A 25126-nucleotide genomic window follows, 5' to 3' on the forward strand; every position below is an offset into this window, starting at 1 on the left:
TAACTTCTCAAGTTCCTCTTTGAGAATTTTAAACATTGTTCTCTGTCTGTGTTATGAAAACAGGCCAGATATCTGACAGCAGCAATAACAAGCCTGCTTCTCATAGAGTTTCCACTGAGATAAAAAGAACAAAAGTACCTGTGGATTTTCCACGGGGGGAAATGTGTTCTGCCCTTGGGGAAGGAGAAAAAGAAGTGCAGCCTCTAAAGACTAGCAAGTGAGACCTCGTCATACTCCCAAGGCCACATCTTCAGTTTCAAGATAGTCGGTAAGAACGATGTGCAAAATGGATCAATTATTGCTGGCCTAAATAAACTGTAGCCTTTGAGGGGTCAGAGACCTTTCAAGAAAATAAGTCAACTAAAAAACTCTACAGATCTGTTTAACTGTTAGCTCAGATACTGAAAACTACTTTGCATTTATACTTGATGTAAAGTAAAGCAGGTTGAAGGTCAAAATGACCTTTAAAAGGAAAATATTTACATCTGTTAATTTTTACTTCAAGAGTTCTGAAATCTTGCTGAAGAGATCAACTGAATTTTATCTGGCTTTGTTTGTTTTTTTCATTTCAGCAAAATCACATTTTTCCTTTCCTTATTGTCATTGCCAAATGTACTATAAAAATATTCTGAGATTGGCTTCTGAAGAGCAAGACCAGAACAGCTTGCGGGAAATAAGAGAAAACTTGTATACTGGGGGAAGTAAGGGAGGAAATAAATCCTTAAAGAGCTTTGATCCCTACTGAGTAAGAACTTGAAGACACAAGATATTTTTCTTAAATGCCCAGTAAGTATTAAAAGAATGTGTGCATGTGTACACACATATATATATATGTATCACCACACTGTGGTCTATACATTTTCTGGCTTCTGAACTACTTTTTCTTTTCAAATCATCTTCCAGACAAGACAGTCTCATTACTCCTAGGTATGAGATTTTTTTTTTCTTTTCTCAGTGGAGGATAGACATGGAAAAGGCATATTTACTGCCAAAATTTTTCAAAACACCCCATGACACTTAATTTCTTAAAGAATAGTTAAGTATCTTATTAAAGCTGAGAAACTACATTTTATTTAAAATGGATGAGTGAAATTTCCAATAGTGGGACACAGCATATCTCTAAGTAACATCCCTCCATCCTTGTCAATTCATTTATCTGGCTGGTTATTAATACTCTATTTCTCCTCCTGGCCTTTCAGTGTTTGTGTAACATGATATTAGAAGGCAAACCAATTCAATGATGGGAAAATGAAGCTTTCCAGGTGTATATAAGAATGAAGCTGCAAACCCACCCCTCTGGTCAAGATCTAATCTGGGTAGAATGTACAACCAGTAACTCTCCCGAATCTGTCAGTGGGGCAAGGACTGCAGGTACAGACTGCAGACCTTAGTCTAGGACTACATCGTATCGTTACTACACAATTTCCACCTCACCCCCGCCCCCAACAAAGCTGGTCTGCTCTGCACTCTGATTAATAACATCCAAAACATTGACTCAAGGGAAAAAATGGTAAGCACAGAGGCAGCAATATTTTAATATCCTTCCGATCCTAACTCTTGCAAAACTTCAGATCTGTGGAAATGGTTAGGTGGGTGTGATGCGCACATGTACAAATTACCACGAGGTACTCATTTGTGACACATTTCCCTCCCCACATCTCCTCCTTCCAAGCCCAGAAATCTAGGTACTTGGATTCAAAATAAAAACAAGGGAATAATAAAGAATTAATGAGAGCAGGCTTTTTATTGCACTGCTGGGTTAAATTGCTGTCTCTGGAGACTGTAATTTACACGATGGCCATTTGATTGTTCTGTGCCTCTGTTACTTCATAGATAAAGGCAGGGATTAGACAGGACATAAGCAAAAAAGATTGCTTCAGAAATGTTTTAGATAACTGTGTGACTGTCCCTTTCAACTGCAAAGGAAGCTTTAGAGGAATAAAAAGAAAGATTGTTGCATGAGCTAAGTCAACTAACAAGGAATACAATTAGAGACCAAGTACTTACCAATAATAACAGTGTTGTCATCAGCAATTAGCAACTTGCTGTGGACATAGACAAGCTCAGTGACTAGGTTTCCTTCAAGCTCTGCGTGTGTTCTAAGACCACAGAAGGATATGTAATTTATCCACTGATTGCCGACTGTAAATTCAATAAGAAATCACTAAAATTAATATGACCAAGCTCAATAATGGCACCTTATATTTTACTGTCTTTCAAAACAAATATACCACATAAACAGGTTAAGAATAGACTGTAAAATATATGTGTGTATGTGTGTGTGTGTATAATTTCAGAATACATCTAGGATCTATTTTTGCTTTCTGAAGAGTTTTATATTGTTAATATGAATGGAGATACAATTTTAAAATATCATACTGAAGTGATTTCTAAGAATTCCTTATGCCGAGGTAATCCAAAGATAAATTCAAATATGAACATTTTATTTTAATGATTTGGTGAGCAACTACTGAAGAGTGATAAAGTATAGCTGCAGTAGATAACCCAAGATTTCAGTGTGACATTTGCATCTGTCTTGGTTGACACCTGCCGCTGTTTAAATCAGATGCAAGATGTGAGCCCAAACTACCTGATGTACACATACTTTGCAACGTATCCAGCTCAAAGCAGCAGATAAATTTTGCAGACTTTGGGAAAGTAAGAGTGTTGGTAATTAAATAACACTCCTCCTTCTAAATCATTACAATTAGGAAAGAATCCTAAGTACATTTGACTTTGGAGAATTTTCTTCAGAGCAAGCAGTACTAGGTTTGTACTTTAAAATGTTGTCCTCTCATCATGTGAGGGTCATTTATGTGATAAGAAGAAATGCATTCCATATCAAACCAACCCATATTCATTACCCTGGCATGAGTGTTAGTCATGAGATTTTATGGTCCCTCTCCCACAGAGCAATTGCCCTGGATAAGCAAAGTCTGATACTAAGAATAAATGGAGTGGAACCAAACCACCTTAGATTCTTATAGAAAGAGAACATAAATTTTTAAAAGAGAATCTGAAGCATACTAATAGAACCAATGGTAGTTCATGTTTCATTTACTGAAGTTTCCATGTATTACTGATGTTTTCTATTTTACTGCTGATGTTAGTGTATCTATTAAATTTAAGTATATTGGAAAGAAGTTTGTTCATAGGTAATATACAGAGGTTCCTCCATTTACAAATAACCCTTCCCATATTTTATTTTTTATTTTATTTTTTATTTTTTTTAAATTTATTTATTTATTTATATTTGGCTGTGTTGGGTCTTCGTTTCTGTGCGAGGGCTTTCTCCAGTTGCGGAGAGCGGGGGCCTCTCTTCATCGCGGTGCGCGGGCCTCTCACTGTCGCGGTCTCTCCCGTTGCGGAGCACAAGCTCCAGACGCGCAAGCTCAGTAGTTGTGGCTCACGGGCTTAGTTGCTCCGCGGCATGTGGGATCTTCCCAGACCAGGGCTCGAACCCGTGTCCCCTGCATTGGCAGGCAGATTCTTAACCACTGCGCCACCAGGGAAGCCCCCATATTTTATATTAACACATACTATAAAGTCTGTATAATTAAAACAGTGTAGAACTGGTACATAAATAGACAGCCAAACCAGTGAATGGAATAGGAAGTCCAGAAACAGACCCAAGTAGGTATGGAAATTTTGCGTATGATAAAGGCTGCATCTCTAGGAAAAGGGCTTTTTACATAAAGGAACAGAATTTTTAAATGAAAGGTGCTAGTACAATTGCATAGCTATTTGAAAAAGATAAAAATTATATACATTTCTCCCAGCAATCGTAAGAACTCCAAATAAATCAGAGATGAAAATGTAAGCATATGAAACCATACAAGTGTTAGAAGAAAAGAGGGTGAATTCCTGTTAACCTGAGTGCAGGGAAGGCTTGTAAGTATCTAGAGCCAATAAAAGAAAAGATCGAGGGCTTCCCTGGTGGCGCAGTGGTTGAGAATCTGCCTGCTAATGCAGGGGACACGGGTTCGAGCCCTGGTCTGGGAAGATCCCACATGCCACGGAGCAACTGGGCCCGTGAGCCACAACTACTGAGCCTGCGCGTCTGGAGCCTGTGCCCCGCAACGGGAGGGGCCGCGATAGTGAAAGGCCCGCGCACCGCGATGAAGAGCGGCCTCCGCACCGCGATGAAGAGTGGCCCCCACTTGCCGCAACTAGAGAAAGCCCTCACACGAAAACTAAGAGACCCAACACAGCCATAAATAAAAAAATAAAATAAATAAATAAATAAAGTATTAAAAAAAAAAAAAAAAAAAAAAAAAAAAAAGAAAAGATCGATAATGTTGGCTAAATTTAAAAAAACATATTTGCATGACACAAAACACAATAAGCAAAAACAGAAGACAAATGACAAAGAGGAAGAACGTATTTGCAGTGTATATTACAGACAAAGAACTGAGTCTGAACATATAAAGAACTCAATAACTGAAGGTAGAAAAAGATCAAAGTCTTGACAGAAAAATAGGCAAAAGACATGAACAGACAATTCACACACACGAAAAGATACATTTGAAAAGACATACATTCTCACTCATAATAACAGAAATGCAAATTAAAACCACAGTGAGAAACCATTTTTTAACCTATGAGATTGGCCAAAAAAAAAAAAAGTAAGATAACACATTCTATTGGTGAGACTGGGTTGAAGCAAGCTCTCTCTTACATTGGTGGTGAGAATGCAAATTGGTACAAACTTGGAGGGGAATTTGGCAATATCTAACAAAACCACCTATGTGTTTACCTACTGACCTAGCATTCCCACTCTAGAAACTTATCCTAAATATACACTTCCAACAAATAACAACATATACGCACAAAGTTATCAATTGCATAATTGTAATTGAAAAATATTGAAAACAACCTAAATGTTCATACAGAGGAGAATGATTGAATCAACTATGGCAAATCTATACATGGGAGACTATGCAGAGCTAAAAAGGAATGAAGATCTCTATGAATTGATACGGAGTGATTTCCAGGATGTAGTGTTAAATGAAAAAACAAATGCACAAGAAAATATGTGGTATGCTATTCTTATGAAAGAGATTGGGAGAAATAGGAAAATAAACATGTATCTGCTCATTTGTACAAAAAGAAACACAGCAAGAATAACTTAGAAACTAACAAAATTGGTTACCAATAGGGGATGAGTGGAATAGGGTGGAAAAGATGGGTGGGGAAGAAACTGAAAGGAAGTATAGCGGAGTGGCACTTGTCTAAGCATGCCTTTTGTATAGTTCTGACTACTGGAAGTCTGTTACACACATTTAATCAAGAAAGACAGAAAAAAAAAAAGCCTAAAATGAAATACAAATTAAAGCAATGAACCTAACTGTATTTCAAATTAATAACATAATCCAAGTAAATTTTCAACACTGGTTTTTGAGCATATACTCTTAGGCTAAAGACAAAAAGAACTGTAAACAAATATTGAATTCTAGTGAGATTTATTTTTCATAGTAGTATGGGCTACAGATTTTCGTGTATTCTAAGATTGAGGAAGTATATATATTAGAGATAATAGAAGGAATCCTGTGGCATGGGACTGGAATTATAAGTATCAGTATGGAGACAGATAGATAATAGATAGATAGATGGATAGGTAGATAGATAAATAGACAGATAGATAGACATATAATAGATAATGTGTATACAAAAGGCCTAAAGCAGTAATATCCCAGTAGTAATGATCATATCTAGCACCCAGAATTTGGTTTCTAAATGCCAATTTCCACTAAAAGAACCTAGGTTTCTTGGAGAAATGGTTGATTGCAGGGCTAGTTCTGGGAATATACAAGATGGGTCTGGAACTCTTGTGCCAGTAAGAAAAAAAGGCTGATGGGGACATGTCCAAAGCACATAGAAGCAAGCTTAAAAAGGCCCTCACTGGCCAAACCTGTGCAAGCTGATCATCAAAATTATTACCCACTGAATAACACAAGAATCCATAGGTCTACACATGAATAAATGCATAGTGGGGAAGAAGGGAAAACTTTCTTATAGTAGAATTGCAACTAAGAAATTTAGAAGAAAGTAATAAATATAGAAGAAGCAATGGAACTAAAAAATCAACATTTGGAAATACAGTAATAATAACTGAATCATAGTGTAATAATTGATCCAGGAAGAATCATTAATATATGCTAAAACCAGTGGGTGAATGTTTGATAAGAAGCAGGATATTTACTATATAGACTCAAAGTGTTTTCCCACGAAATATTTAATTACAAAGGGAAAAATGGTAATTTTTTAGTGGAGAAACCTGGCAGATCCCACCTTCCCTAAGTGATCAAAGTTAATATAACCAGTAATGGAGCAAATCAACACAATGTTCCTCCTGACATGGTATATGAAGGGCACATCACTTCTGTGATATTCCTGCTGAAAACGCATAACCTGAATCTAATCACGGGGAAACAATGGATATACCGAAACTGAGGGCTATTCTACAAAAAATAACTGTACTCTTCAAACATACCAAGATCATGAAAGTCCCCCCATTCTCCAAAAATAAAAAGATTGAGGGATTATTTCAGATTAAAGGAAAATAAAGATACATACAACACATGTTGTTGATTGAAGCCTGGGCCACACACACACACACACAAAAACATTTCCCCCCCTTTTGCTATAAAGGACCTTAATTAGTAAGACAATTGGCAAAATTTCAGTAAGGTCTGCAAACAAGATAATAGTATTATGTCAATGTTAATTTCATTAATTTCTATATTGAACTATAGCTGCTTTAAAAATGTCCTGCTTTTTCAGAAACACACATATATTTAGGAGTAAATGAGCATCATGGCTGCAACTTATTGTCAAATGGTTCAGAGGGAAAAAACCCATCCACCTGTCTGTCTGTCTATCTGTCTATCTATCTATCTATCTGGAGAGAATGATAAAGCAAAGAAGGCAAATTATTAACATTTGGGAAATCAGGATGAAGGGTATATGGCAGTTCTGGAAATTCTTCCGTACGTTTGAAATTATTTAAAAATATTTTTTAAGGATTAACGATACTGACTGGCTGTTAGCAGCCTGAAAGCTTAAGACATAATAACTTGTAATTTCCTAAGGCACAGATTTGTGCCATTCCACAGCAGGTCTGGAGAGTCTCAGCAACACTCCAACTAGTGGGCGAGCCTCACAGCCCACAGTCCATACCTACTCCCATTCATCCTTGCTACAAAATAACTCTTTTTTTTAAAGGATTTTTTGTTTTGTTTTGTTTTGTTTTGTTTTAGATTTAATTTTATTTATTTTTGGCTGTGTTGGGTCTTTGTTGCTGTGTGTGGGCTTTTTCCAGTTGTGGCGAGCGGGGACTACTCTTCATTGCTGTGCGCGGGCTTCTCATTGAGGTGGCTTCTCTTGTTGTGGAGCATGGGCTCTAGGCATGTGGGCGTCAGTAGTTGTGGCATGTGGGCTCAGTAGTTGTGGCATGCGGGCTCTAGAGCACAGGCTCAGTAGTTGTGGGGCACGGGTTTAGTTGCTCCACAGCATGTGGGATCTTCCCGGACCAGGGATCAAACCCGCGTCCCCTGCATTGGCAGGCGGATTTCTGTCCACTGCACCACCAGGGAAGTCCCCAAAATAGCTCTTGTGAAGTGGTAAAAAATCTTTATTTCTTTATGAAAAATGCCTTTAAGAAGAAAGCTAAGGGTGAGTACCAGTCACAGGGACAAAAGAAAAACAAAGGTTCCAAGCCAGAAAGCAGACATTTTGATGAATTAAAGTGTGGCCTGTCAAATGAGGTGAATGGATCCACCACACACTCTAGTGAGAAGATGACAAAGCAAATCGAGAAATTACTTTGGCCAGTACAGTTGTCCCTCAGTACCCACAGGGTATTGGTTCCAGGACCCCCAAGGATAACAAAATCTGCCCTACTCAAGTCCCTTATATAAAATGGTAGAGCATTTGCGTATGATCTACACACATCCTCCCGTACACTTTAAATCATCTCTCGATTACTTATAATACCTAATACCATGTAAATGCTATGCAAATAGTTGCCTGCACATGGAAAATTCAAGTTTTGCCTTTTGGAACTTTCTGGTTTTTTGTTTTTTTGTTTTTTCCTTTTCAAATATTTTCGATCTGTGGTTGGTTGAATGTGTGGATGGGGAAACTGCAGATACAGAGGTCTGACTGTACTTTATTCTGTGAAGGAAACTGGCTCAACGAGTAACAGATACAAAGTTGGTGATGTTAACTTGTGGTGTGAAGATATACTGAAACAGTGCCTTCTGAAGAAAATATAAGAAAGCCAGGAGCATGACAGGTATTAATAAGAAGCAATAGATAGAAAAGAATCATGAGGGGTTCCAACTTACATGTTATGGAGGTATGTGAGAATCTGGAGGTTTATATAGGCCCCTAAGACATATCTGTTGTGAACGTTGGTGCATATATATCGATAGCTCGAAAGATGAGAGATTTGATACAATAGACTCTACGTTTATAAGGACACTTTGTGAAAGGACTTGAAGAGTTGTTACAGGCTTTTGCTGCTTAAACAAGCACTTCCTATATGTACGTTTCTAATCCTGATTGAATACCTCTAGACCTTGTGTTAAATTATACTAAATTGGCTGCTAAAATGCCATAATTCACAACAATTATAAAAATAATAAAGAAATGCTTTAAATTAAACACTAGATCCCTGAAGATTAGTGTATCAGAAAATTATACACTAATCGCAGCTGGTTTTCTTTTCAGGAATTTTAACATATTCGTAGCAGCAATTTTGTTATTTCTAAAGAATTGAAACAGTACAAAACTACAGCTCTCTATCCAATTAGAGATTAGTTAGTTCATGTATTTAAAACCCACTATACATTTACAAAAACAAAACCAACAACACTGTACCTCAAAAAGGGGCATTATGTAATTAATCTGTTCTTCCATGTTCAATGAACATTTTCCCCACTGAGATGTGTGATTTTGACTTGTTCCCAGGGTACTTGGAACTCTTTTCATAAGAGGGCTTAACATTGAAATTACTTATGTTAAATCCAATTTTTCCCCAGAATAGGCAGAGGCAGGAAAAGGGTTCAGAGCAAAAGAAAATGCTTTATAATAAGTTCAGGACATTTTTATGGTTGAGAAACTAAGTAATAGGCTTGTTCTGACTTTTTATTCTCCTATAACCTCACCTTTGCATTTTTACTAGCCACTGTTATTACCGAATGGCTTTCCTGATTTTGTTTGTAATCAGTATATCTTTTAGAACCCTACTCATTCACTATCAGTTTAATTTTAAACTGTTAGAAAATAGATAGGGTAATACTCTGGTAAATCTGTGTCCTGGATAAAATTAGATACACCTTTTGAAAGTATTTATTGTTATTTTTTTTTTAAATTTATTTATTTTCCTTAATTTTTTGGCTGTGTTGGCTCTTAGTTGTGGCACATGGAATCTTCGTTGAGGCATGCAGGATCTTTTCATTAAGGCGCGGTCTCTTTGTTGCGGTGCTTGGGCTTCTCTCTAGTTGCGACGTGTGGGTTTTCTCTCTCTAGTTGTGGCACGCGAGTTCCAGAAGGCGTTGGGCTCTGTAGTTTGCGGCACGTGGGCTCTCTCTTTGAGGCGCGTGAGCTCAACAGTTGTGGCGTGCGGGCTTAGTTGCCCTGCGGCATGTGAGATCTTAGTTCCCAGACCAGGGATCGAACGGGTGTCCCCTGCATTGGAAGGTGGATTCTTTACCACGACCACAAGGTTAAGTCCCTGAAATTATTTATTATTGGTGATGTACATGTCTTCTGTCCAAAGTTCTTTCTAAGATATTTTAGATTGAGGAGACCATTAGTGAAAAATTATTGAATACCACACACCAATAGATAGATAAGTTTAAAATTATTTAGTCCTAAAAGCTTAATTCATTATTTCTAAACTTCCAAATCATTTAAAAATCCGTATGCCATAAAATTCACCTCTTTAAAGTATGCAATTCAGTGTTCGTTTTTTTAAAGTATATTCACAAAGCTGTACAATCATCACCACTATCCAATTTTAAGATATTTTAATTATTCTGAAAAGAGATGTCATACCCATTAGAAGTCACTCCCCAGACCCTGGCAATGACTAATCTACTGTCCTGCCTCCAGGGATTTGCCTATTAAAAACATTGAATAAAAATGGAATTATACAATATGTGGCCTTTTGTGTCTTGCTTCTTTTCACATAGCATAATATTTTCAAGGTTCATCCATGTTGCAACATGGATCAGTACATTACTTTTTAGATTTAAATAATATTCCACTGTATGGATATACATATTTTGTTTCTTCATTCACCCATTAATGGATACTTGAGTTGTTTACACCTTTTGGCTATAGTGAATAATGCTGCTAGAAACATTCATGTGCAAGTTTTTGTGTGAACACGTGCTTTCAGTTCTCCTGGGTATATTCTATGGAGAATTGCTGAGTCATATGGTAACTCTATGTTTAACTTTTAGGGAATTACCAAACTGCTTTCCAAAGAGCCCACACCATTTTGAATTACCAGCAGCAACATATGAGGGTACCAATATCTTCATATTCTCATCATTATCTTTTTTATGTTTTAAATTATAACCATCTTAGTGGATATGAAGTTGTATCTTGTGACTTTTTATTTGAATTTCCCTAATGATTAATTATGTTGAGCATCTTTTTATATGCTTATTGGCCATTTGTGTATCTTCTTTGGAGAAATGTCTATTTAGATCCTTGGCCCATTTTTAAATTGGATTATTTTTTTATTGTTGACTTGTAAATGTTCTTTTGTATATTCAGGATATGAATCCCTTATCAGAGATATGATTCGCAAACATTTTCTCCCATTCTGTCATTTTTTTCTAGTTCCTTGATAGTGTCCATTGGAGCACAAAAGCTTTTATGTTTGATGAAATCCAATTTATCCATTTTTATATTTTTGTTATAAACCCAAGAAACGTGTGCTTAATCCAAGGTCATGATGCTTTTTGCCCATGTTTTCTTCTAAGAGTTTTATAGTTTCACTTTTTACATTTTAGGTCTTGATCCATTTTGACTTATTTTTTGTATGTGGCGTGAGGTAGACGTCATTCTTCATTGTTTTGCATGTGAATATACAGTTGTTCCATCACCATTTGCTGAAAAGATTATTCTTTCTCCATTGAATTGTCCTGGAACCCTTGTTGAAATTCAAGTGACCATAATCATAAGAGTTTATTTCTGGATTCTCAGTTCTATTCCTGTGATCTATATGTCTATCCTTATATCAGCACCACACTGGTTTTATTCCTGTAGGTTTATAGTAAGTTCTGAAATTGGGAGCATGAGTCCTCCAATTTGTTCTTTTTCAAGATTGTTTTGGCTGTTCTAAATGCCCTATTCATTTTTCTGCATTCTTTTTTCTTTCTGGTCCTCTGATTGGATAATCTCAATTGACCTATCTTCAAGTTTGTTGATTCATCTGCCTACTCCAATCTGCTACTGAGCCTTCCAATGTACATTTCATTTCAGTTATTATACTTTTCAACTCCAGAATTCGTATTTGGTTCTTTTTATGTAAAAAAATTAATAAAAATTTTAACTTAAAAAATTCTATTTTTTTATACTCTCTATTTGGGGAGAGATTGTTTTTAGACTTCTCTTTAGTTCTTTAGCTTTGTTTCCTTTAGTTTTCTGAACATAGTTAAACTAGCCATTTTAAAGTCTTTTAAACTGTCAGACAGGTCAAATTAGGACAATTCTCTGAGAATTGTTGGGGGATGGGAGCTTCAAACCCATTTGGCTCCTTCCAGTGGCTGCTAGGCTGTTGGTTTTCTTTCACAGTGATGGGGAGCTGGTTTTCAAGACTACTGTGGAATGAGGAGAAGGGGATGGGCATACGGCAAATTAAAAAGCTTGCTGCTTTTACCAAGATTCTGCTGCCTTTCTTGAATAAACAGATTGTTGCATGCCCTTGGTTAATTTCCAGAGTTCTGAAAAAGTTGATTTTTGACAATTTTTGTTAGTGTTTTTGTTGCTTTTATGTAGGAATGGATTTGGGGGGATCCTTACTATGCCATTTCTGCTAATGTCCTAATTCTTTATTTTTAAGGAAAAATATACATACATGGAAGGACTAATTTTTTCTCCCTACATTCTGATACATCACCCAGTGCACCACGATTAGGAGGCTCCCAGTGTAAAATAAAATTTTCAAAAACCTCAATTGGGTGTATAGCATATGTGAACGCCACACCACATGGCATCATATGATTGCGGTGGCTCCTCCTGACTCTTCAGACCTTCCTGTGGCAGCTCCATCCTCCTGATGAGTTGGGTTAAAACTCTTAGGATTATCTGACCCTTCCCTTACTCTTCTGCTCCCACATCCCCTCAAATGCTCCTTCACAGTTTTATCCATACATAACCTTTCTATCCATTCCCAAGGTACCATTTTCTCTCACCTGCCATCAGTCAGTGAGCTTTGATATAAACACCACTTTGATGAGTTCAATCAGTGATCAGAGGCATCCAACACCACATCTTGTCTTTTTCTGGATAAAAATCTAGTCTTTTTAATGTAACCTACAAATTTTCACAATCTTAACCCGATATGAACTGGAGGTCAGACAAATTGGGTTCTTTCTTCAGTTTAGTTCTTGTGGAATTTTCTGTACCTACTGTTCAGGGTATAAAAGATTATTGAGTACCTACTATGTGCTAAACTTAGAGCCAGTTCACAGAGATATAGGTAAGTAAACCCACAATTACAATGTACTGTAGCTAAGAACTATGTGGAAGGATCAATTAAGATATCTGAGAAAGTGCCTTTGAAAATGTGAAGAATTTCAGGAGTTAAAGGTATCACTGTCGGTTTTTTTCTTATTTACTTACCTCCAGTATAATACCCTCGAAGATTTAGTCAAGTGTTATGGTGTTAAAATGGTTATATAATTAGTTTTCCTCCCTAAATATGACAGTGTGTGAGAACCCTGGGACTTCTGCATCTGTAGGAGGCCACGTATATACATGTTGACTGTGTCCTCATCTTTAAAGCAGGGATGACACCTTCCTGCTTACTTCCCAGGACTGTGGTGAAGGATCGCAGGAGAAGATACACGTGGGGTCATTTTGAAGTGCCTTACAAATCCCACTTCTTATCAAAACAATTATTATAAATAAATAAAAATAAATTATAAAAAATTGTAAACATACTCTCATTTTTATCACCTATGCAGCTCATGCTGTGATGTCTTCATTTGAACAATGTTTGGACAATTTAATGAGAATAAGTAATTTATTTCTGTTAAGCATTTTGTGGGCTACCTTTTGTGAAGAGTCCTATAACCACACTGTGAAAACATTAATAATCACTGATATGTCACCAAAAACAACCATGGAGGAAAAGAAAAGCAGTTACTTACTCTCTGCTTTTAATTGTCCAAGGATGGAATTTTCTCCTCTGCACATGGTTCTGAACATATGTAAAGGAAAGAAATAATTATAGAGGTTTCAATAGTTTCAATTGCAATATCTGTGGGGTAGAGTCCTAATCCAAGTAAAAATAGAGCAAGTGCTTTTATGAGAAGATGCTTCATAGATTTTTTAAAAGCCAAAAAAAACATATGAATGTCACTTCTGTAATGATATTGATGGGACAAGTTATTTTGAAGTGCGTAAATGGAAAAGTTATAAAATTGATCTTAGATTTCAGAAAGAGATGCTATTTTTAAAAGATGGGTTATGAATGAGCTTTCCCACTTAGAAAATGTGGCGACTGCAAAGATAAACTTAGAATGCCACAATAGATAAGAATACTTACAGAATCATATTACTTTCAGAGGTGAAAAGGGCAAACTTAGCAAAGTAATTCTGGAATTAAGGAAACTATTATACCTGAGCTGTCTCTGTAAAGTCAGAAAACCCCTTAAAAGTGAAAAATATAGTCTCAAATAGCTGCCTCTACTAATGATTTTGCTTCTCAAGACTCTGATAATAGTCGATGAATTATAAAGACCGACAAGACAAAAAATTCTATGTTCCATCTGCTTGCTCTGTGAAAGTAATTAAAAGTACAGTTATGCCTGGGAAATGCTGATATTATTAAAGATGATGCCAGAAAATAGAGATGTTTTTGCATAATAAAAGGTTATAGTTTTGGTTGCTGAACAAAAGCGAAGCATGTTATTTCATTCAGTTGGCTCAAACCCAAGAAAATAGTTACAGAAAATAACTACAATCGACAATATTCCAAAAATAATGTTAGCATGGCAAATGAAGTGCATAAAATCCAATTAAACATTATGTCAGTGCCTTAAATACTTGAAAAGCTTTGTTTGCCATGTTATAAATCAGATAATATTAGAAACGGGCAAATCTTCAATCCAAGTGTATAGACCAAAGCACAGTTAAAGTTTTCTCATACTGTAATGAGGCAAAATTACCCCAGATGAAACAAAACGCCTTACTTGAAACCCTGGCAGACAGAAAGATACAAGCTTAAAAAGTCGGAAAGAAGCAAGAGGATTAACAAAAAAAGATTTCCACCACAGTGGTGCGCTCAAACTGTGCCTGGAGGACCTTAGATCTTGAGGAGGTGCCTCTAGGGAGGGGAACTCAAGCAAAAGGGCATCTAAGCCCCCAGCCCCAATTTGACCAAGGCCCTGAACCCTTATCTGCTTTACACACTGTGGGTTTGGGGCAAGACTTCATTTGTCCCTCCCCCACAAAAGAATTTGCTTAGAAAGGTGGGAAACTACAGGTGGTTCTGAAGAACAGGGGATATTAAAAGAAAATATCCAGGCGCTAGTCCTTGCTTTGACTTATTAAGTGTGATCCTGAGTAGGACTCTTTTGTGCTTCAGGTCACAGAGCTTATAATTGGGACGTGGATTCATGCCAGGCCTGTCCATTTACCTCTTCTCAGCTAAGTGACCCAAAAAGAACGTCAGGGGGGGCCTTTCCATCACTTTCTACAGCACCTCTCTACACCCGCCCACCAGCTAGCACCTCTCAACCCCCCTCATAATCTTCCACTGGCCAAGTCTGAAGTCTCATGTGCCTTTTTGAGTGAATATGGAAACTCTGCTTTTTAGAATATTGAGAACAGGACTTACCACGTTCCCTAAAATTTTAACAAAGTGATGGTAGGGAAAACAATTAAAATTCCAGGAGACAGGAAAGAACCTTCACGCTTCACTTACTGGCAGAGACTATTATTACCAACCTTGTTGAAGGACTGCTGCCTAGAAAAATCATAAACCAATATGTGCAAATCATACCATTTTAAGCATTTAATTTTTTTCTTTCATCTACTTACTGCAAAGAATATGGAAAGTTCAATAACTATTTGGTGGCTTAAAGATAATTTTAAAATTATCTTTAAAAATTAATTATGTATAAAGGACTTCATAACTGTATCTATATAAAGTCTTTGTCTCCATTTATAATATATTAATATATATTCAAGAACAAAAATATTAGTCTTTTTTATATTCATATATATTGTGTGTATATATACATCTCATAAATGGAGACAAGCACTCTATATATGTGATAGGCAATGAGTATAAAAGAGACACTAATATTTTAGTTCTTTTATACGTGCCATGTGTCCTAGGCCTACCATTTATGATTTTAGGCTCTATTTGAATTTTATCAACTAGTAAACAGGCCAAGATTCAAAAGTAAAATAAAGCAAAGTGTCCATCTGTTCAATGCTCCACTGAATAGATGTGGAGAAACACTTCCATTGCTTTCGCCAGCTTACATGCATAACTGATTGAAAGCTGTAAACAGAGGATTTTAGAACTTTGGCACCTGTAGTTGAAGTGCATTATTGCCTGTAGAGCATTTCCTCCACCGGTTGAAATGTCTCCTTCAAAACCTGGCAGAAGTGGTATCACAACATAAACCCGGTATCTCTGGCTTTCCCTGCAAAAGTTAGATGGAAGGAGTTGCACAGAAAAAAAAAAAAAAAAAGACACAGTAACAGTTAAAAATGACAGTCAAGCAGTTCACATGGTTTTGGAGACTGAGTGAATGGCTTCCTACAGTACATTCTATCACGTTCCAGGCTTTGGCAGGGAAGGGGATGCTGTTGGATTAAAGGCCAGAAACTGTTATCCAGGGTAACCGTTCATAACAACCTGAAAAATAAGCTGAACTTGGCAGTAAAGTGGGAATTGTTCCCACTATCTCTCTATAGCACAATCCTTCCTAGGACAAAATTCACTGTAAAAAAGCCTTGCTTGGATCCCATGGGAGGTGGAGGGGTTATAATAAAGTTTTGAAAAAGACGTTATCCTAACCGTTTTATGTATAACAAGTTATAGCCACAGTACCAAGCTCAGAGTCCAGCAAATAGTAGGCATTCAGTTAGTAATTACTGAGTAAATGAGCTCCCACAGCCTAAAACTCAGGGGCAAAAAAAGATATTGGACCCAGTATATTTTCCAATGCAGAAATCAGCATTGTTTAGAAACTCTGATTCATCTCTGGAAACTCTGCTTCAGATGCAAAATGTTACCCTGGGCCTGTCAAGAATTTTGAATAACTGATGTTGAGTTTTAAATCTCCTGTAGACATAACACAATATTTCTTGGTCTGCCGTCCCAACTGATTAACAACAGCTTTTGAAAGAAAAGAAACAGAAGCAGAAAATGTGGCTCCTAATTTTGATCTGCATTCAGAAAGTCAGAAATTTGGAGAATTATGTTCAAATAGGTGTCGCCTCTTTGGAGGCTAGACTGTTAATATCCTTCTCTCTAGAAAACACACAGGAAGAAGAGAAAGTCTGGAGATGACTGTGGTATCCCTTATGGTCAGAATCTCGCCAGTTTATGTGAGAAGTCTGCATTCACACGAAGATGCTGCTACAGGTTAATTTTCAAATCGGAACCTACTTAAACTTTTCATAATACTTAATTTCTAAGGTGCATTGTCTTCTAAACAGCTACATTTTTCTTTCAGGTGAATATTATTACTACTCTCAGCGGGGTCAGATATCATTACTGAGGTCTCTGATGCCAACATACCGTACATATCAGGGCACAGGGAAAGTGCAGTTTGAGACAGAAGCCGTGGCCAACAGAACGGAGTCTGGAGGCCTATGAGCTTTAACCGCAGTGCTGAGAAATGAGGAATCTGAACCAGGGTGTTGTAATGGCATGGATTAATCGCTAGATGGCAAACACAGTTTGAGTTGGAAAAACCCCATTTTTAAAAAAAATATATACACGGTTAAAGTTCTCTGTCAAATAAGGGTACGAAGCTCACATTTCTAGACAGTAAACAGGATAGTGGGAAGAACAGAAAGAATACCTAAGCTATTTCCTCACAGCCAGTATTTAAAAGTCCAAATGAATTTTACAGTTGAAAATTGACACCATCTGGCTTCAACTGCCTTTACAGAATCACCTTCGGCCTGGTCCTCCCAGGCCCACACTCCAGGGACTGGACACCACTGCCCTGTGCTCAGAGGTGCACCCCCAGTAAGGCAGGTTAGTCAGCCTAACTCATCTGCCCCCTGAGCCTGGATGCCCTTCTCTGCCTCGCAGAGAGGAGCTGATAACCGGCTCCTTCCATCAAGCCATCCTGGATGTGCCAGTGAAAATTGGTTTGCTCCTGCCTCTGCACTCCCACTTGCACATGGTTGGGATGCCTACTCAGCATCTTTTTTGCTTTACACAACAGTGACAGGTACCTCTGCTAGGCTAGGCTATGTGATAAGCCCTTTTGAAACACAGGACGTACGTCCACATATCTTTCTGTTTTGGGCGGTGCCCAACAGAGGACCTTTGCACTCAGTATGCACTTGGTACTATTTGCTTTGGGAGGATGGGGTCAGGTTGGAAGAATGTTTGTTTCTGGGAAGCCTCTGGTAGACAAGAGGTTAAACAGCATGTTTTTCTTTAAATTAGATTACATCTTATTTGAATTTTTTTTATTGTGGAAAAATATATGAAACATATAATTTACCATTTTCACCATTTTTAAGTGTACTGTTCAGTGTTAACAATTACCTTCACATGTTGTGAACCATCATGATCTCTATTTCCAAAACTTTTTCATGAGCCCAAACAGAAACTGTGATAATTAAGCAGTAACTTCCCATTTCCCCTCCCTGCAACCTCTGGTAACCTCTAATTTACTTTCGGTCTCTAGGAATTTGCCTGGTCTAGATATTTCAGCTAAGTGGAATCAAACAATATTTGTTCTTTTGTGGCTGACTTATTTCACTTAACATAATATCCTTAAGATTCATCCACGGTGTAGGATGGGTCAGAATTTCCTTCCTTCTTATGGCTGAATAATATTCTGTTATATATATAGACCACATTTGGTTTATCCGGTCATCTGTTGGTGGACACTTGCAATGTTTCCACTTTTAGCTATTGTGAATAATGCTGCAGTGGGCACGGGCATATAGTATCTGAGTCCCTGTTTTCAGTTATTTTGGGTATATATCCAGGAATGGTGTTGCTGGGTCATACAGTTATTCTATGTTTAGCTTTTTGAGGAACCACCAAAAAAAATTACATTTTCGAATGGATAATATATGTTCACAGGACAAACCTTCAGAGGTGGAATATTATATGATGAAAAAACTTCTTTTTCACTCCTTTGTCCCCAGCCTTTGTTTCCCCTCCCTAAGGGCAACCTGTATTACCTTTCATGTTCTTTCAGAAATAGTCTATGAATTTATAAGCATATATATATGTATTCTCTCCTTCTACACAAATGTTAGAATACTGTAAACACTTTTCTGTTATTTTTTTTTTGTAATTTATCAGTGTATCCTGGAAATTCTTTGATAACTGTACTTAGAGAGATGCCCATTTTTTAATAACAGTGACAGTATTCCAAATCCATGCCATAATATTTTAACCAGTTCTCTATTGCTGGGCATTGAACTGTTTCTAATTTTTTCTACCCCAAAATACCTATTTTGCTATGTGTGCCAACCCACATAAGTCATCTTTCACATTTATTAGAAGCAGTATTGCTGGTCTTGAACACCAAGTGTTTGTAATTCTGTTTGGAAAAGATGGTTTCCTTTTGCCCATGTGTTTTATAAAAGCAAAAATGACTTCAAAATGTAGACACTGGGAAATGTTCTATAAAAATCTTGTATCTTTAAATAAAGCATATTTGCAAATTTAGTTTGTAGAAATCAGAATATTCACATTTTCTTGTTCTTGGTTAGCTCTATATCAAAATCCTTGCTTTTTTATTTTTATTTTTTTAACACAATGCAGTTTTTGAATTTCCTAAATGATGAAATTTTTAAACTGTGTTCAGCAAATTAGCATAGAGGACCTAGATTTTCACTGCTATAGAAAAAAAGGGCTCTGGAATTTCAAACCATAAAGCTGTGGCTAAGTTTAAGCCAATGAAGAGAAAATTCTATGTGCTAACCCGTCCAGTCTCCTTCCTTGATCTGGTCCCCAGAAAATAACAGTTCTTGGCCACCGAGGATTCTAACCTCTTCCGAAACACTGCATCCTCACAATGCTGGGGTGGTGCAAATGATAGCAATCAGCATAGGGCAAGAACCTGAGCCCCTAATGTGCAGAATTATTTATGATCTTAAAAGCAAGAGAAGAGCTAGTGGGCACCAGGCCATCATGCAGGCAACTGCTCCATCCACTTTAGTTCAGAACAATTTTATAAAATTGCATGCTCAGGCTTTTTGTTAAAATAAGTTTTTCTTTCAAAACCCACTAACTCTTACAGCGGTGTTATGTATAATAGATAAAAATTGGAAATGTCCAATAATGGGGGGATGATTAACTAAATTATGTTATAGTCACTCAATGGATGTAACTTCTTACAGCCACTAAAATGACCACTATGATGACTTACTAGCAAAGTACTTCTGGTAGTGTGTTAAAATGGCCCCAATGCAAAGTTACAATTACGAGACAATTATAGATGTGGCAGGCTGATACTATGAAATATTAAATAATTTTTCCCCTTAAATGTGTTAACTTCCCCCTCTCTGTGACTGGAGATATGAAGCAGGCATTGCTCCTAGGACGGCGCTCTCACCGAGGAACCAGGGCACAAAGGTGTCAGCTTCTTAGATTTGGGGAACTGGGGAGAGATCCTTTGAGCTGAGGCGGGAGTATAAAGAAATAAGAGGAACTTCCCTGGTGGTCCGGTGGTTAAGAATCCGAGCTTCCACTGCAGGGGGTGCGGGTTCGATCCCTGGTCAGGGAACTAAGATCCCACAGGCTGGCAGTGTGCCCAAAAAAATAAATTAAAAAAAGAAAAAAGAAGAAGAAATAAGAGTCAGACTCAGTGCAGGGACCCTCTACTGGCAGCAGTAGAGGAGAAGGGACAGAAAGGCAGGTTTTAGAGGAGAAGGCTGAGGATCCCAGGTTACAGTAAGCAGATGCCAGAACAGGCTTGAGCCAGATGGATACTGAGTGTTAGAAGCCCCTTCCCAAAGATCCAGGGCCCCTTAGCGTCTATACCAAGGATGGGGGAGGGGAGGAAAGGCCAGGGGCACCCTGACGGACTGAATACGGAGCAGAAATAATGAGAAACCACTGAATTTGGCCACATTTATCAGGAAGTGACTAAACTAAATTTCCTTCTATTGTGTGGAAAAGGGACTTGAGACAGAAATCCAAGTGAGTTACAGGAAAAGGAAATAAATTACAACTCAGAAAATATGTCTGTATATTAATATGGACCAAAAAGAAAATAGGAAAACAAAAAGTAAATTGTTTAGGTGATGAGAATGTGGGATCTTTAATATTTTCAATTTTTGTGATTTGCTGAAATGCTGCTTGCCCCTTTAAAAACAAGTCCTAGTTCACCAGCGTAAATGGGTCTTAGCAGTGGTTTTCCTCTAGCTTCCCACCTTGTGTTCTCCAGAAGAACCCCTCCTCCTTCACCTCCTCCTTCCCCCACATGGTGGGTAGTCAGCGGAAGAGGGGTCTTCTTCTCAGAGTGAGGTCTCAGGATCTATTAAGAAGGCCCCAAAGGAGCTCATTGTGTTTCTCCAGTGACAAGATGCTTTATATTTTGAGAATTTGAGATTTATAGATCATGTTTCATTGCCATAAACTTCAGAAGCTGGTATAAATCCTCTCGTTGTAGATTTTGCAGCAGTGAATGCTGCCAGAAGTAAGAAGAATTGTGGTTGGGGATTAGTGGTTTTTTGTTTTTGTTTTTTTTGTGGGGAGAATTTTATTCTATAGTGGTATCAGTTATGGGAGAATTGGATCTGTAGCTTCTCAGTGGTTTGGGACATAGCCCATTTTATTTTGTGTTGGGCAAATCTTTTTAAATGCAGTAAACCTTTCTGGGTTTCAGTTTTCTCATCTGTAAATGAAGGAGTTGGTGAAAATCATTGCTAGTCCCCTAGAAATGCTGGTTCTATTTAGCACTGACTTTGCATATCATATGTGAGATTTTTATAGATTATGACATTACATATTGTGTGTGCACACAAAAACACACACACATAATTTTTTTCGTTGGTTATCTTTTGAAAACGGCAAGCTTTTAAATGTAAGAATGTTCAGGGTTAGCCCAGCATGTGTGACTTAGACTTCACTCTGGACTTGATAACCTTTGGCAGGCATGTCCCTCAGTGTCCCTTAAATAAGATTCTACAAAACCTCTTATTAAACTGTTCCCATAATGGCCCAGCCGTTTTCATTCTCATTTTAAAAAAAAGAGTCTCTCCTTTCCTTCATCTCTCTGCCAGGGCACATGCTCAGACTCAAAATGATTTCTGGCCTCTGCCCAGTACTAATCTTTGCTCTCTCTATCTGCTGAGATTATCATTTATATAATTTTTGGAATCAAATAAAAGCAATTAAATGATCTAAATCAAAAGTTCTCCTGCCATGATCTGTCATCTCTGCCCTAATGTAACCTCTTCTCCATGAATTTCATAGAGCTTGGAGGTTATCCTACAAAATAAAATGTGAAACCAGCCATTGGCATACTTAATTTTCATATTTTTCTTCTTTTATTATAACTGCAGCTCAAATTTCGTTAAGACAGTGATTCTGAAATATACCCAACATGTCCTTTCAACTTGGTACACAAATTATAGGATGTGGTAATTATAGGATGTAGATTTTTCTTTAAACCTAAGAAATTTTTATCTATCAAGCAATTACTTTATTTTTTTTTTAACATCTTTATTGGAGCATAATTGCTTTACAATGGTGTGTAGTTTCTGCTTTATAACAAAGTGAATCAGTTATACATATACATATGTTCCCATATCTCTTCCCTCTTGCATCTCCCTCCCTCCCACCCTCCCTATCCCACCCCTCTAGGTGGTCACAAAGCACAGAGCTGATCTCCCTGTGCTATGCGGCTGCTTCCCAATAGCTATCTATTTTACGTTTGGTAGTGTATATATGTCCACGCCACTCTCTCACTTTGTCACAGCTTACCCTACCCCCTCCCCATATCCTCAAGTCCATTCTCTAGTAGTTCTGTGTCTTTATTCCCTTATTACCACTAGGTTCTTCATGACCTTTTTTTTTTTTCCCTTAGATTCCATATATGTGTTAGCATACTGTATTTGTTTTTCTCTTTCTGACTTACTTCACTCTGTATGACAGACTCTAACTCCATCCACCTCACTACAAATACCTCCATTTCATTTCTTTTTATGGCTGAGTAATATTCCATTGTATACATGTGCCACATCTTCTTTATCCATTCATCCGATGATGGACACTTAGGTTGCTTCCATGTCCTGGCTGTTGTAAATAGAGCTGCAATGAACATTTTGGTACATGACTCTTTTTGAACTATGGTTTTCTCAGGGTATATGTCCAGTAGTGGGATTGCTGGGTCGTATGGTAGTTCTACTTTTAGTTTTTTAAGGAACCTCCATACTGTTCTCCATAGTGGCTGTATCAATTTACATTCCCACCAACAGTGCAAGAGTGTTCCCTTTTCTCCACACCCTCTCCAGCATTTATTGTTTCTAGATTTTTTGATGATGGCCATTCTGACCGGTGTGAGATGATACCTCATTGTAGTTTTGATTTGCATTTCTCTAATGATTAATGATGTTGAGCATTCTTTCATGTGTCTGTTGGCCATCTGTATATCTTCTTTGGAGAAATGTCTATTTAGGACTTCTGCCCATTTTTGGACTGGGTTGTTTGTTTTTTTGTTATTGAGCTGCATGAGCTGCTTGTAAATTTTGGAGGTTAATCCTTTGTCAGTTGCTTCATTCAAGCAATTGCTTTTAAAAAAGAAAATGTTCATCTGATTTTTAAAAATTTTTAAATAAAGTACCTCTTCTAGATTTCTTGCAGGCTTAACATTAGAACATTTCTACTTCCCTTGAAATGAGGGAAGCTTTGTAGCTGAGCTACAAAGGTAGCACAAGGTAAAGAGCACAAGTTTAAGTCCTAAAGATGTGGTCTGAGTCCTAGTTCCACTCATTAATAGCTGCATGATGTGGGCAAGTTACCATAATTGCACTTGGCCTCAGCTGCCTCATCTGTAGAATGGAAATCATTATGCATCCACTTCATAAGGCTGATGTGAGAATTAAATGAAGGAATGCATAAAAAGCACCTTGGATGTGGAATGACTCAAAAACGATTTGATAACATTATTAATCAATTAACAACCAGTGATTTCAATTGGAAAGCTTCAAAGAATCATCAACAGTGCCTAAAATTAAAACAAAGCAAAGCAAAACTGAACACACATTATGTTTCAGAATACATTTCATTTTATATTTTGGGGGAAGGTGTGATCCAATCAATAATGGGGAATCTAAAAGTTGATTCCCATGAGCAGTCAGCTATTGCTTTCTGGCAGGACACCTCTAGACAGTGTTTTAATCATGTGCCTCTACTTGTCACAGGATGAAGAAGTGCCAGTGATAGGGAACCAAAGCAAGTTGTCCTTATCCAGCAATAGTCACCTAATAATTTAAAATGAGGCACATTAAACACCTCTTTAATTAAAACATTTGTTTCTAACATAAATATTAATTTCTAAATAGTTGATTTGATATTGTGGTTCTTTGTCCCTGCTAGAATTTACCATGAGCTAGCATATTTCCAGATGATGAATTTCCTGGAAATAACATAATTTCTTACATGAACTGGTGCTTTACGGTTTTCAAATTGCTTTCACATCTATTCATATGAGATAGGTAGGGCAGATATTATTATTCTCTTTGTTGGTGAAAAAACAGAGTACCAGAAAGGCAAAAATGATAGATTCAAAAGGTCACATACCTGTAGACAGAGTTGGGAAGAACTCAGATCTCCAGACATCTGGTTCCCAATTAATTTCAGATTCCCCAGAGGAGGTCCCTCATACCATCACCCATGGGCAAACTGCAAGTACTATCTGGCACTGTTCTACAGTTACAGGAAGCACGAAGAGTTTGAGTGATTTTCAAAATTGTGTATTTTCCAAGGCAGTTTAATTGTGTATTTTCCAGTGCAGTTTAATATTAAAATACAGCAGCATTAAATCAACTGCCTAATTTCATTGCATGTGTCAAACTTGTGGTGATAACAGTGCAAAATGTACTCTCTCCCTCCAAACTTTTTAGCAGGGCAGCAAAATTATGCATGTCAAGTTTCCATAAGCAAAACTGGTTTCACCCTCAGAAACCATACATTCATGGCACACAGTGTTTTAAAATGTTTTCTACTTGGACCATCTGGTTACACTCTACGTTTTGGCTTATTCAAACATGGTATAAGCCAGTCAATTCTACACTGTGGATTATGATTTCTTCTCCCTGATCTCTAGTCCTATTTGAGTTGTCAAAGACAGGCTTCCAGTGGGTTGGGAGCTGGTCTCAACTCGAAGACAGTTTTACTTTTTTAGAGCAGACCTTTTGTTTTCTGCAGAGATTCCCACCGTTATTTTTAGTTCAGCTTGGGGTGAACAGTATTCTGAGGCTCTAGGTCATGAATCAAATCATGAAGGCTTGGCCTGTTTCTGTAAAGAACTATGGATGCTGGAGAGGGTGTGGAGAAAAGGGAAGCCTCCTACACTGCTGGTGGGAATGTAAATTGGTGCAGCCACTATGGAGAACAGTATAGAGGTTCCTTAAAAAACTAAAAATAGAGCTACCATATGATCCAGCAATCCCACTCCTGGGCATATACCCTGAGAAAACCATAATTCAAAAA

At 37.5% G+C, this 25126-nt stretch overlaps 1 protein-coding gene across 5 annotated transcripts in view; it reads right to left on the reverse strand.

Annotated features, from left to right (window-relative positions):
• The window catches only part of PLD1 (phospholipase D1), a 213086-nt gene that overhangs the window by 22763 nt on the left and 165197 nt on the right, over positions 1-25126 (reverse strand). For all 5 annotated transcript variants that reach the window (XM_059920532.1, XM_059920528.1, XM_059920531.1 and 2 more), the window contains 3 exons: positions 15789-15902; positions 13395-13444; positions 2008-2142 (listed from right to left, as the gene is read on the reverse strand). In XM_059920532.1, the coding sequence (XP_059776515.1) occupies positions 2008-2142; positions 13395-13444; positions 15789-15902 (299 nt within the window). The remainder of the gene's footprint in view (positions 1-2007; positions 2143-13394; positions 13445-15788; positions 15903-25126) is intronic.

This window comes from Balaenoptera ricei, chromosome 4 (genome assembly GCF_028023285.1).
Source record: "Balaenoptera ricei isolate mBalRic1 chromosome 4, mBalRic1.hap2, whole genome shotgun sequence".
NCBI lineage: Eukaryota > Metazoa > Chordata > Mammalia > Artiodactyla > Balaenopteridae > Balaenoptera > Balaenoptera ricei.